This window comes from Arachis stenosperma, chromosome 2, assembly GCF_014773155.1.
Source record: "Arachis stenosperma cultivar V10309 chromosome 2, arast.V10309.gnm1.PFL2, whole genome shotgun sequence".
Classification (NCBI taxonomy): domain Eukaryota; kingdom Viridiplantae; phylum Streptophyta; class Magnoliopsida; order Fabales; family Fabaceae; genus Arachis; species Arachis stenosperma.
This window is the reverse complement of record NC_080378.1, coordinates 117,515,117-117,528,420: the sequence shown is the minus strand read 5'-3', so window position 1 is coordinate 117,528,420 and position 13,304 is coordinate 117,515,117. Positions and strand designations below refer to the sequence as shown.

Below are 13,304 nucleotides of genomic sequence, written 5' to 3'. Positions count from 1 at the left end.
TTTACCCCGTCATCCCCAATACATCAACAATATTGGAGTACTCCACAGATTGACTCAGGAGAGGGAGCTTATTTTAGCCAGTTACTTGGGCTCATGGCTGCAGGTACAGGCCAATCACAATCTAGCCATCAGTCTGATTTCATGTCGGGTAGGTATTCTTTGGACGCGAGGCATCCATGCCGCACTTCCTCAGGTACTTCCGGAGGGTTGGTATCCGGAGACTCCAGCAGGAGTGACGGTGGTCGAGGGATACTTAATAGCCAAAACCCACGGCGTGTCTCAATGGGTCTAATTGAAGAAAATGCTAAGACAGTTGAGCAAGAGACTGATGAGTATCTAGTAGATGAACCAAATGACGAGGATGACGAGAGGGTGAAGATGAGAACATGGATGAGGATGAAGAATCCCGCAATGATGCTTCTACTGATGGTGATCATGCAGGTCCAATTTTAGGTTTACTTTGTTGTAAATTGATTATATTATATTCATTTTAGGGCTTCTGTTGTTCGATCATGTTATATACTTGGTGGAGTTTCTTTTGGTTGTTTATACTATATACCTGGTTGGATGGTCTGTTTAATTAAATTATGTACAGGTGAGGCACGTACTCCAGACGAGACAGGTAAAGGATACAATTTCAGGGTTGATCCACCACGTCGTAGCGCTAATTGATACACCCCATCTGTGCTCAAACCGGCCGCCAAGAAATGCAACAAATTTGTCAAAGATGCAGGGGCGAAGCTAGGTGGTGGGAAAGGGGGGCGATGGCCCCCCTAATTTTAATTTTTTACATGTAAATTATATGTAAATTTTAGTTTAGCCCCCCCTTAAAATTTTATTTTAGTCTTAGTTTATTGGATAAATATTTTTGGCCCCCCTCTAATATTTTATCTAGCTCCGCCCCTGCAAAGATGTAAAGTGGGTAATGAGAAAGTAGTTGTTGTGTACTTAATATTTTCTATGTATCTTGGAACCTTTTTATGTATCATTTAACTGCTCTATGTTTCATTACTGTGCTTGTAGTGGGATAACTGCTCTATGTTTTATTACTATGTTTCATTAATGTCTCAAATATCGTAGATTGTTTGGATAAATTCTAAAGTCGTAGATGTCATAAAGTAGTTTCATAAAACTACAATGTTCCAATTATCGTACTTGTATAACTAGGATAAAACATAAAGTCGCAAATGCTATAAAGTACTTGGATAAAATGTAAAATATATAAATCTACTGTGCATTATTGCTAGGACCTACACCAGCTGACTGATGGCATCTACTACGACTGTGTCCCTTGGCTCCACATTGCCTATATCGCCTAAGACCACGTAACATTCGCGTGTCCATCTCGTTCAAGAAATGTGTTATCCTAGGGCGACCTTTGGTCACTTGTCTATTCGATACAAATCGAGGCCCGTTGTACGCAGGCCATGTAGTAGGATTCCCCAGTGGCCTAAGCCTAGCTCGGTAAACCCTCCGAACTTGGTCCATCTTGTAAATATCGTGAACATACACTTGCTAATCTAGTCACTGATTTGCAAAACATGCAAACACATGTCGACAAGGAATTCGGTCCACCTGAAACTCACTACAGTCACACCGTTGCCGACGGAGGTTGACGGCATATTCCGTTCCACTTGACATCTCACGTACTTCAAAGACCTCATTCTGCCTGTCGAAGCAATTAACCTGGATGTTTCCTGATGCAAGTTGATTTTCATGCAACCTCGAGGTCACAACCTCAGAAAAACATGTCCAGCTGTTATCCGAGCCTCCGGCTCGGCTCTTTTTCTAGTGAATAACTCGTTAAACATGTAGAATGTTGCTTTGACAAGTGCAATGATAGGGAGATTGCGTGCACCCTTCAATACTAAGCTGATGCATTCCACTAGGTTCGTGGTCATGTGACCCCATCGGTAGCCACCATCAAATGCCAATGCATACTGTTTGCGGGGGATTCGGTTTAACCAGTTAGTGTAAGCCTCGCCCTATTCTCGTAAATTCTGGTAGCGCAGTTCGTACTCGCAAACTGTCCTCGAATATCCTGCACAATAAGCAAAAACAAACAGGAAAACAATAGATGAGAAACATTGCTTGAAGGTAACTCTGTTAATAACGAATTTTGAATTACTAAATGTTACTTATATTGACGACAAGGTTTTGCAGGTACGATGCCTTGAACTTTCTCAAAAAATTCGACTTTATATGCCTGATGCAAAACATTTGGAAAGCTCTCAGAGGCGACCAAGCTCCGTTACTACGGGCCAAAGCTGCATTGATGGATTCGTGTCGGTCAGATATCAGTCCCACACCATCCCGAGTCACAACATGTTGTCAGAGATTACTAAAAAAAAGTGTCATGCATCAGAAGTCTCTCCCTCCATAATAGCAAACGCAATTGGAACGATATTGTTGTTACCATCATGTGAAACTGCAACCAACAGACAACCCTTATACTTTCTGTACAAGTGAGTCCCATCCACCTGGACAACTGGCTTACAATGTCTGAACGCTCTAATGCAGGGGTAATAACTCCAGAGGACTCGATGCAATACCCAGATATCAGTTACCAAGTCATCTCCTTGATATGTAGGCATAGTCTCAAAATGGACGACTGCTGATGGTTCCTTATGACACATGGTCTTAAACCATATGGGCAAAGTTTCATACGATGCTTCCCAACCTCCAAATATTTTTTCACTGATTTTTGCTTAGCCAACCATGCTTTTCGATAGCTGATGGTGTAATTGAACTTCGACTGCACTTCCGCAATAACTGATTTCACCTTTATCAAGGGGTCAGCCTCAACCAACGGCTTTATTGCTTCTGCAATTGTGTTTGAATCCAGCTTCGAATGATCCTGAGAAATGGTGGCTCTAGTACAAGTGTGATTATCGTTGTACCTCCTTATAACCCAACAGTACTTTCTGCTAATCATGCTAACCCTGATAAGCCAATCACACCCTGATTCATACTGTGTACACTTGGTATAAAACGTCAAAGGCTCTGACTCATACACCCAGTAGTCTACGCCTCTTCGGATGGTATAATCTTTCATCGCCATAATAATAGCTTCCCTGGAACAGAATTCCATTCCAACGGCAAATTCACCATCTGCGACCATAGGAATTTCTACCACGACGACAGCCATATGCAAAATATTGAATACAGAAATATTTAATAATTGAAATTAAAAGTAAATCAATACTCACTACATCAACATTAATATAAATAAACTGTCCATCAGGTTATTATCTCACTTTGAACATAATAAAAACATAAACACATAAATAAATATTGATTAATGCATACTAATTAATATTTAATTAAATCAATAACTCACTAAGAAGATTATTATCTTAAATTTAACTACATAAACACATAAACAATTGCTAATTGAGCATAGTTTCACATGTCACTTAACTATTTGGTCCATCGATCAATATATATTATTACAAAATTCTAATCCTTCGTATAAATATATGCATTTACGTACCTGCACTCGTATATTCCGGAAACTCCGGCGCATGCATGGCTTCCAAGTCCAGAACTCGCATGAAAGATGGCTCCTCAAACAGATGTTCGTTTGCGAGTGCATTTGCAACGTCTGTCACATTCGGAGCCATCGTCCCGTCACCTTGTTCTTCGTCTCCGTCTGGAGCTACAACTTCGTAGTTGCTTTCAAACTCTTCCTCACTGTCACTATTGTAATCTTTCTGTTCACTATTTCGGTCGGCTTCAGATTGTTCGAATTCAATGTACAACTCGATGAACGATATCTGAGCGCGAGTTTCAATATACATTGAAAACATCTCTTGCATACTCGCTTCGTCGGTTACATATTAGGTTTGAAATTGAACAAATCCACCAAATACCGGTATGAAAAATCTGTATAAAATACATGATATTTTTCTTGACATCTCATAATCTATCTTCTCACAAATCACACATTTTAGCTCTTCAAATGAGATTGTGAATGAAATAACAATATCTAACAGGTTTTCACAACTAAATTTCACTCCTTCATATGTTTGTAACAAAATTTGACCAAAATAATATACCTTTAACGGGACTCTATCATTCATTTCTCACACTCTCATAAATATGAACTTCACTATCAAATTTTTTAAGTTCATACGAAATAAAAGAGATCTAAGAGTTGAGGGATGAAGAAGAACAAAGAACAAGAAGAAGGAGATCTAAGAAGTGGCATCCGAGTTACACACACACCGAGTTCAATTTCACCAAAAAAAGTAATAACTCGAACGGTCCGATTAATTCCGGCCAAATTTAAATTCTCCCTCCAACCAATTCAAACGGTCCGATCCGAGTTCAATTTCACCAAATAAAAAAAAACAACTCGAAAGGCCCGATTAATTCCGGCCAAATTTAAATTCTCCCTCCAACCAATTCAAACGGTCTGATTAGTGGTCAACTATTTTCAGAACAAAAAATCGAATGATCCAATTTTTTTCTGTCATTGTTCAGAAAAACTTATCCCATACCAGTGTCTAACACCTATATTCTCCATATCCCAGCACAACTCACACAATAGTAGCATATCAAAAAAAACGAGCCTCATATCCAAATGTTAAAGCATTAAACGGCAACGACATGTTTTCCTTAATTAGAAATTTATATACTATTAATTACTAATCACTCTTGACTTTTGTTATGATTAGCTTTTCTACCTTACGTTACTCTTACAACTCCACCTTACACGCGTTAGTTACTTAGTTTATTTGTGAATAAAAAGAAATATGTAATTTATACTATGGTTCAATTTGAATAAATAATTTAATTAATTTTTTTAAATAATTTAAATAATAAATATTTATATTAAAAATAGTTTATAAATAAATTATTTTTTATTTAATTTTTTTATTATGAAAGAATTTATTTTTTTATTTTTTTATAAATATTTAAATAATTTTTTAAAAAGCTATAATTTAGTTTTAAAAATTACACTAAACATTAATATTATAACTCTTCTTAAGTTAAAAATTAAAAAAAATTACTTATAAATTTATCCAAACAGATCTTATATAATTCACCTCAAAGAAATCGCTTTTTATTTTTATTATTGAAATTTTGATGGTATTTTTTAATAATATAAAGAGTAAGAGTGAGTACGGGTTGGATTAGTTCGGGTTTAAGGTTAAATTAGAATCGTACCAATTGAATTGTAATTGATTCGGTTTAGTTCGAATTTGTATTTTTTTATATGTATATCCAATAAAACAAAAATTTAAAAAAAATAAATAAAAAAATTATCTTACAAACTTTGTAAATACAATAAACATGTGACATTAATAGAAATAATCCAAATATGTTAAATACCAAATACATTAAAAACTAAACACATTAAAATCTAAACATATTAAACACTAAAAATATTAAAATCCAAACATATTAAAAGGTATATATATTTTTTAAATTTTTATTTTTTATTTAATTAATATATGTTCGGGTCTACGGATTAGTTCGAATTCCGCACTTCTAAAACCGTTACCCGAACCAATTACTAGAGAGAGTTATTGGTTTAGTTCGGATTGAACCCGATTATTTTCAAAACAAATTTAATTGATTTGGTTTAGATTTAGACGAGTAATCAGGTACCCGCAATCCGTGTTCACCCTAATAGAGAATTAATGTATTTTTTTTTTGTATAAATATCATAATTTTAAGGATCAAATTTGTGGTTTTTAATTTTTTAAAAAAAATACAAATTTAAGGGTCAGATTTACATTTTAGTGTTAAAAAAAATTTTAAAAATATAAATTAGACCCTCTAATTTATTTAAAAAAAAAATTCATCTCACTATGAATCAGACCCTTTAATTTATGCACTATAAAAATTTGATCCTCTAAAATTTTAAATCTGAAAATTCGATTTATTATTTAATATAAAATAAAAAATTTTAAATTTATATAAAAAAATACACTAATTAATCATGATACTGGATTCTAATTTTTTTTTTTTCATTTCTAAAAAAATGAGCGAAATGGTAGATCGAAATGTCGGATTGCTAGTTTTAAATTTATCACCGTCGATTATGTATTGACGGTTATGATTAAAGCATTGGGCAATTTTGGTATTGGATATGCTCCCCGAAAAAGTCGCCTTGTGCTTGTGGGTTTACTAAGCTGCTATTACTTCCTTTCCCTTTTTTGGTTTGTGAGAAATCTGAGTTGAGTTGACTGCCCCAGCAAACCACTTCCGTTACCCTTTCTTACTTTCTTCATATTCAGAACATGGGTATAGACCTTTTTGAAGGAGCTTTTCTCTCGTCCTTTCTCAATGTTCTTTTTGACCGGCTGTCTAATCCTGTGGTGAGGAAGAAGGTTGACCAGAAGCTGTTTCAAAGGCTAGAGAACATTCTGATTGTGGTTGAAGCTGTGCTGAATGATGCTGAGAAGAAACAGATCACTGACCATGCTGTCAAGTGGTGGCTTGAAAATCTTCAAGATTCTGTCTATGATGCTGATGACTTGTTGGATGAAATTGCCACCAAAGCTGCCATTCAAGAGGATCCAGGTAACTTCCTGTCTCGTATCTTCAATTCAAAGGATAGGGATATGGTTGTTACTAGGATTGAAGAAGTCGTTGCTACACTAGAGGATATTGCGAAACACAAAGATATCCTTGGTCTGGAAAATATTGCAGCCAAGAATATGTCCCGGAGGATTCCCTCAACATCTCTCGTTTCAAAGTCTGTTATATATGGTAGGGACAAAGACAAGGAGGCCATAGTAAACTTGTTGTTGGATGATACAAGGGATGGTAAAATATCTACGATCGTCATTGTTGGCATGGGTGGGATTGGAAAAACCACTTTAGCTAAATTGGTTTACAACGATGACAGAGTAGGGGAAAAATTTGATTTTAAAGCATGGGTTAGTGTTGGTGAAATATTTGATATTGTTGAGGTGACAAAGAGGATACTAGAGGAAGCATGGATGAGCCCTTCTAATACTCATGACTTAAAATTACTTCAACATCATTTGAAGGAGAGGTTGAAAGGGAAGAAGTTTTTAGTTGTTTTGGATGACATATTTCGCCTTCATTGGGATGCTTGGGAGGTGTTTCAATCTCCTTTTCAATATGGAAGTGGTGGAAGTAAAATACTTGTGACAAGCTGTGATAATGAGGTTGCTTCTCTGACGAGTGCTGTTCCAGCTTACAAATTGAGTTTGTTGTCCGATGAAAATTGTTGGTTGGTATTTGCAAAACATGCAGGCCTTTCTACCAAATCCCCAAACTATTTAGCTTTAGAAAAGGTTGGCAGAAAGATTGTCACAAAGTGTACTGGATTACCGTTGGCTGCTGAAACACTGGGAGGGTTATTAAGAACAAACCAAAATGTAGAGGATTGGAATTCTGTACTGAAGAGCAAAATTTGGGGATTCGCTACCGGAAAGGCTGACATTTTTCATGCATTATTGGTTAGGTATCATCAACTCCCTTCATATTTGAAGCGTTGCGTTGTTTATTGTTCTTTGTATCCCGACGGTTATATTTTTAAAAGAGATCAATTAATATCATTGTGGATGGCTGAAGATCTTTTGCCACCACCAAAGAGGGGAAGCACTTTAGAAGAGACTGGTTATGAATGCTTTAATGTTCTAACTTAAAGATCATTTTTTCACCCTTTCAATAAAGATGAAAATTTGTATGTTATGCATGATCTTCTGCATGCTTTAGCAATGTTCTGTGCTGGTGTGTTCTATGTTAGAGGGCATGAACTTGGGAATGGAGCTATGATTGATAGTAAAACCCGTCATGTTTCATTTGATGTTGAAGGTAATTTTGCAGTTAAAAAATTTTTGGAAGCATGTGATAATTTAAAATATCCAAGGACATTTTTAATGGATTTCCTTCCCTTGTCACAATTCTCAAAGGAAATAGCACCCTCTATATGGCGTTTACTGTCAAAGCTGGAGCGCTTAAGAGTTTTGTCATTTGGACGGTTTCCTCTTGAATCATTGGCCAATTCTATAGACAAACTGATTCATTTGCGATATTTGGATCTTTCTGAATCATCTATAAAGATATTACCCGAGTCACTGGGTAATCTGTATAATCTACAAACATTGAAGTTGAGAAATTGTAGAAGACTAGAAATGCTTCCTTCCAGCATGCAACATCTTGTAAATTTGCGCCATCTTGATGTGAGAGGAACTAATTTAAAAGAGATGCCAAAAGGGATGAGCAGATTAAAACAATTGCAGTTTTTAAGTTCCTTTGTTGTTGGCAGGAATGAAGAGAATGGGATTATGGAATTGGGAGGACTTGCAAGCATTCATGGGTCACTCACCATTGCCAAGATAGAAAATGTTATCAACCCTAGTGAAGCTAGAATGGCAAGGATGCCTGAAAAGAAGCACATCAACATTTTAAAATTGAGGTGGTTATCCGATAATAGTATTGATTCTCAAAATGAAAGAGAAATACTTGCCGAGTTACAACCTCAGACAAATCTGAAGGAGTTATCAATCAAGGGTTACAGGGGTACAAGGTTTCCGGAATGGATAGGGCACTCTTGCTATCAATATATGACTGACTTAAAGCTGAAGGGATGTAGTAATTGTTGTATGCTTCCTTCACTTGGACAGTTAGTCTCTTTGAAGCACTTGAATATTTCAGATTTTGACAGCTTGGAGACTATTGGTGAAGATTTTTACATGGATCATAGCGCACATTCTTCTTGTATAGAACCTTTTCCATCCCTTGAAAGTTTGATATTTAATTACATGCCTTCATGGAAGATATGGCATTCGTTTGAGTTTGCTGTTTTTCCTCGACTTAAGGAGCTTGAAATATGGGAGTGTCCTATGTTGGTGGGAGATTTTCCGCATCATCTTCGCTCTTTAGAAAAACTTACAATTTTTGAATGCAATAATCTTGCTTGTTCTCTCCCAAGAGGTCCTGCTATTCGAGAATTACTAATCGATGGCAAACAGAATGTAAGAATGCAGGAGCTACCACCTTCGCTGCTCTCCCTTGCAATTTTTGGAAGTCAGCAGGTGGAATCTGTGTTGGAGGCCATCACACATAACCAACCAACTTGTCTCCAATTCTTACACATCGAAAGCTGCCCCTTGGCCATATCGTTTCCAGGGACTTGTTTGCCCCATTCGTTGAAAAGGTTGGAAATCTATGATTGTACAAAACTAGAGTTCCCAATGCAGCAACAACACAATTGGCTACAGTCACTAGAAATTTGTGACAGCTGTGATTCAATGTCATCCTTTCCATTGGTAGTTTTTCCAAATGTCACCAAACTCAGCATCACAAGATGTAAAAACATGAGATCTCTTGAGGTGTCCCCATCACATGATGTTGTTTTTCCATGTCTTCGTGATTTAACCATCTGTGGATGCCCCAACTTTGTATCCTTGCTGTCTCAAACATGGAATAACGAGTTTTCAAGTCTTCAAAATTTAACAGTCCCTACTCTTCCAAGTCTCCATCAATTAACAATCTCGTGCTGTGCAAGTTTTGTATTCTTCTCTGCCATAAGGTTGGCTGCCCCACAGTTAGAACATCTCAAGATACATTTTTGCCCAGAAGTTGATTCATTCCAAGATCTGCCGCCTAAGTTGAGAGATCTGCAGATTGAAGGATGCGAGAAAGCAGTGAGGTGCTTAGCATCATCGACAATCTTGCAAAGTTCCAGTCTTATCTTTCTTCTGATAAGAGGTGCATGTGAAAGTGTGAAGTCCTTTCCAAGAGAGGGTTGCCTGCCTGTCTCCCTTGAGTCTCTGCAACTGGATGGCTTTCCTAGTCTGGAGACATTGGATTGCAATGGGCTTCTCCATCTTACCTCCCTCAAAACATTGAGTATTAATGATTGTCCCAACTTGAAGAACATGGCAGGAGAAAGGCTGCCTGCTTCTCTAGCAAAACTCTCTATCAATGGATGCCCATTGTTGAGCAAATTCTTCCAAACGAAGGACCCGCTGGTTTGGCCCAAAATTTCCTTGATTCACAAGATTGAAGTTGATGATAGACAGATTTCATGACCCAAGATCTGCAGGTAATTGCTTCACTCCCCCCCAAATGTTGCTGCAAATTGTTTATATAGGATAATTTTTCTGACAGTCAGTTTCTTGAATTTTATGCTACTTCACCAAGCCTATATTTTTCTATACTTAATCCACTATACATTAGTCACCGGTAGGCAGCAGCATACAAAATCTACTGTAGATGGATGGTTATGGAAAAGCAATCGAGTTATTTCTTGGAGGAAAGTTATAATTCAGGGCCATTTCCTTTTTGTTTTACCATTTTATGGTTTATCCATTTCTTCCCTGTTTTTTTGTCCATACAGAGGGAACCCAAATGACTACAATATATGCTGTACTTGTTACTGTAAATTTTATGCATGTGACCTGATGAAATGTGGTGCTCTCTCTGAGCTTAATACAAGCCTTCTTTTTGAATTATAAACATATTGTGTTAGTTAATATGAGTATTATATAATAGTGCACTCGAGTTTTTCTGACCATAACATGAAATTTGCAGATTCAATCAGAAGCTGTATCTACAGCCAAACTCTCCTATCTTGTTTGAAGTATTCTTGTTGTGACTGCCGCCCAGAAATGGTTAAGAAATCAAATATCAAGGTCATTGAGATTTCCAATATCATGGACCTAATTTCTGTTGGCTGTCTTTGGTTAAAATTTTTGTTAATTCTGAATATATGGTGTAATATTCTACCTTCTTTGTAGGTAGTAAGTGAGTGTTGTGGAAAAACGAACTAAATCTTTTCTCATTACCTGGAGTTAGCTACATGAATCAGGTTATAAACATCGAATTGTCTTGTCATAATTATGTCTGTTTATACTTAAATTATTCAATATGTTATTTAAAAATATTTCACCTATAATTTTTGTAGGTCTTCCTGTAGCTTAATTGTTTGACTATCTGGCTTCTGGTCTTCTTTGTACTTTGGCCTTTGCAGATCTTCTTTGCATATGTTTATACTGCCTAAGGTGAGTTTGTATAATTTTTTCTACATTAGGTGGAATTCAACTTTTTTCTCTAATCCACATTTATTCCTAATTTTATCTCTTCTAGAATGTCAGAAAGTCCTAGTATATCCTAGCAAATAGGAGAGCCTATATGAATGAACGCAGTTATTGTTAACTTCTATCAAATTGAAACATGAAGGTAGAAGCTGTTTCTTCCAACTACCATTATTGGCCTTCCATTAGGTGAGATGTTCTTTGGGACATCTGCAGCTGAGATGAGAATGAAGGTAGACAAGGAGCTCTATTGCGGGTTTGCCAATTTGAAATCCTTCCCCCTCATGGTCCATCCAACTTGATCTTCCTGGTACAAAGTTCGGCTCTGTTATCTTGTCTACTCTTTTGTAATAGATTGTTTTTATTTGTTGATTATTATTATTAGTAGTGGTGTTGTTGTTGGTGGTGGTGGTGGTGGTGGTGGTGTCGTTGTTGTCGTCAAAAGTCTAAGTACATTATTATACAGGAAGATAATCAAAGATCGATTTTTAGCAGGTATTTGGAGTGTTTGGAAGTGCAGAAACGAATTGATCTTTCAAGGAAAATAGATTTCATTACTTGAGGCACGAGAATATATCATTTTTTGCATTGATAGATGGTTTAAAGATAAGGTCAAAAACTGTTGCTAGTAGCTAATATGAAGGAAAGTGGAGTAACAATGGATTGGCTCTGACTCAGACTATTGTCCTTCATTTCCGTGCCCTGATGGAAGTGCCGAAGGGGCACTGTCTTGAAGTGTGTGCTGGTGATGTAATGATATAATGAGTGAAATGAAGATAAGGCAATAAGGAATTAATCATACATGAATATGGTAGGAAAGAGCTGCAGGTGCAAGACACAAGGAATGAAGCATGCTTGGAGGAGAGGATATCTTTCTAATAATTAATATCAGAAATCTGATTGGGGTGTTTAGTTAGTTGGGTGCAAGACGAAGTGATCAATAAAAATTAGTACCTATGTTAGTTGGAGGGTTTTTTATTTTTAATTTTTTATTTTACTGTGGTAGTTGTTTTTTTTTTTTTAGTTGCACCAGTGTATTGACCAGGCCAACTTGAGTTGGTAGTGGTAGATGGAGTGTTAATTCATGTATTTTTGGTCATTATGGTTCTTGGCCCATGGATTTATGGAACCTGTCATGTGCTGTTTTATTCTTGGTTTCTTTGAGTTGTATGATTGTTGTGCTCTCCACTCACTTCCCTTTTCGGCTTTGTATTGTGTTTGATACCCTCAAAAAAAGAGTTAAACAAAAGGACTTGCCTGCGGATCAGGTTACAGGTTAGCCCCTCTTGATCTTCATCAACTAATACTGGGGCTAATTTTTTTAAAATATTGATTAAATATATGTGTAATACATTGTTATTGGAAGATTAGGTATTTTTTTTAATATGGTGTTTTATTTAAATCGGACGGTTCGATTTGTTTGAAGAAAAAAATAAAAAACAAAAATAAACTACAAATCGGAGGGTTCGATCTGTTTGAAAAAAAAAAACCTACAAATCAGAGGGTCCGATTTGTATTTGATAATTTTTTATTTTTTAAAATAAAAATCGGAAGGTCCGATTTTAGCAATAAAATTTTTTTTATTTTTGAAATCACAAATTGGACCGTCCGATTTCGATTTGTGATCGTTTGTTTAAAAAATAAAACAAATGGGAGGCACCGATTTGTAGCTCCCATAATAATGTCAAACACTTCTCTTCTCTCATGATTCTATACTGGAGCACTCATAAAATAAAATCATTTTTCTAATGCAATTGTTTATTGTCATTTTTCTAATGCAATTTTTTTATTGATGACACTTTTACATAGTTATTTAACATATTCACTGGTACTCGTTAAATTAAAAAAAAAAAAGTAAATTAACATTTCTACCCATAACATTTTTACCTACCAAAGACGGAAATTAAAATTATATCCATAAAAACAAAACTATCAAATCTTAAGAAACTATTTAAAAACTCTAAATTATCCTTGTCGCACCATTGCCATCATCATCATCATTATCATCGTATTATTCTCTCTCTCCCTCTCTCTCCACCGGTAACACCACCATTATCCCCAGCATTGCGATATTTGCTCCCGTCGCACAATCACTACCATGACAGCATCGGAACATCGCCCACTGCTGCATCCTCGGCGGTAGCAGCACCGTTAATATATAAAACTCACTCACCTGTAGCAATGGGAGCTGTGTAGAATAACCCAAAATCCCACGACATCTGAATATGAATAGTACTGAGATGGTTGCTTTTGGTCTTCCTTCAATCAACCATGCCC

The 13,304-nt window shown here is 36.2% G+C and overlaps 2 protein-coding genes across 8 annotated transcripts; both read left to right on the top strand.

Moving 5' to 3' along the window:
* Positions 1 to 6,147: 6,147 nt before the first annotated feature.
* LOC130962149 (putative disease resistance RPP13-like protein 1) lies at positions 6,148 to 7,643 on the top strand. Its single transcript, XM_057888258.1, has one exon. The coding sequence runs from the start codon at positions 6,252 to 6,254 to the stop codon at positions 7,629 to 7,631; it is 1,380 nt and encodes a 459-aa protein (XP_057744241.1). The 5' UTR covers positions 6,148 to 6,251; the 3' UTR covers positions 7,632 to 7,643.
* Positions 7,644 to 7,676: 33 nt separating this feature from the next.
* LOC130962148 (putative disease resistance protein At3g14460) lies at positions 7,677 to 12,410 on the top strand. 7 transcript variants are annotated; one of them, XM_057888257.1, is made up of 6 exons: positions 7,677 to 10,036; positions 10,525 to 10,625; positions 10,731 to 10,801; positions 10,898 to 10,994; positions 11,173 to 11,337; positions 11,523 to 12,410. In XM_057888257.1, exon 1 carries the CDS (start codon positions 7,677 to 7,679, stop codon positions 10,020 to 10,022), a length of 2,346 nt encoding a protein of 781 aa, XP_057744240.1. In that variant the 3' UTR covers positions 10,023 to 10,036; positions 10,525 to 10,625; positions 10,731 to 10,801; positions 10,898 to 10,994; positions 11,173 to 11,337; positions 11,523 to 12,410. The 7 variants fall into 7 exon arrangements, with proteins under 7 accessions (XP_057744240.1, XP_057744233.1, XP_057744239.1 ...); XM_057888250.1 differs by having other exon boundaries at positions 7,703 to 10,036; positions 10,735 to 10,801; XM_057888256.1 differs by having other exon boundaries at positions 7,703 to 10,036; positions 10,735 to 10,801; positions 11,080 to 11,337.
* Positions 12,411 to 13,304: the final 894 nt, after the last annotated feature.

What these genes read in the sequence shown, in the direction of transcription:
- LOC130962149 (XM_057888258.1), top strand. Translation starts at nt 6,252, where the DNA reads ATGGGTATAGACCTTTTTGAAGGAGCTTTTCTCTCGTCCTTTCTCAAT.
- LOC130962148 (XM_057888257.1), top strand. Translation starts at nt 7,677, where the DNA reads ATGCATGATCTTCTGCATGCTTTAGCAATGTTCTGTGCTGGTGTGTTC.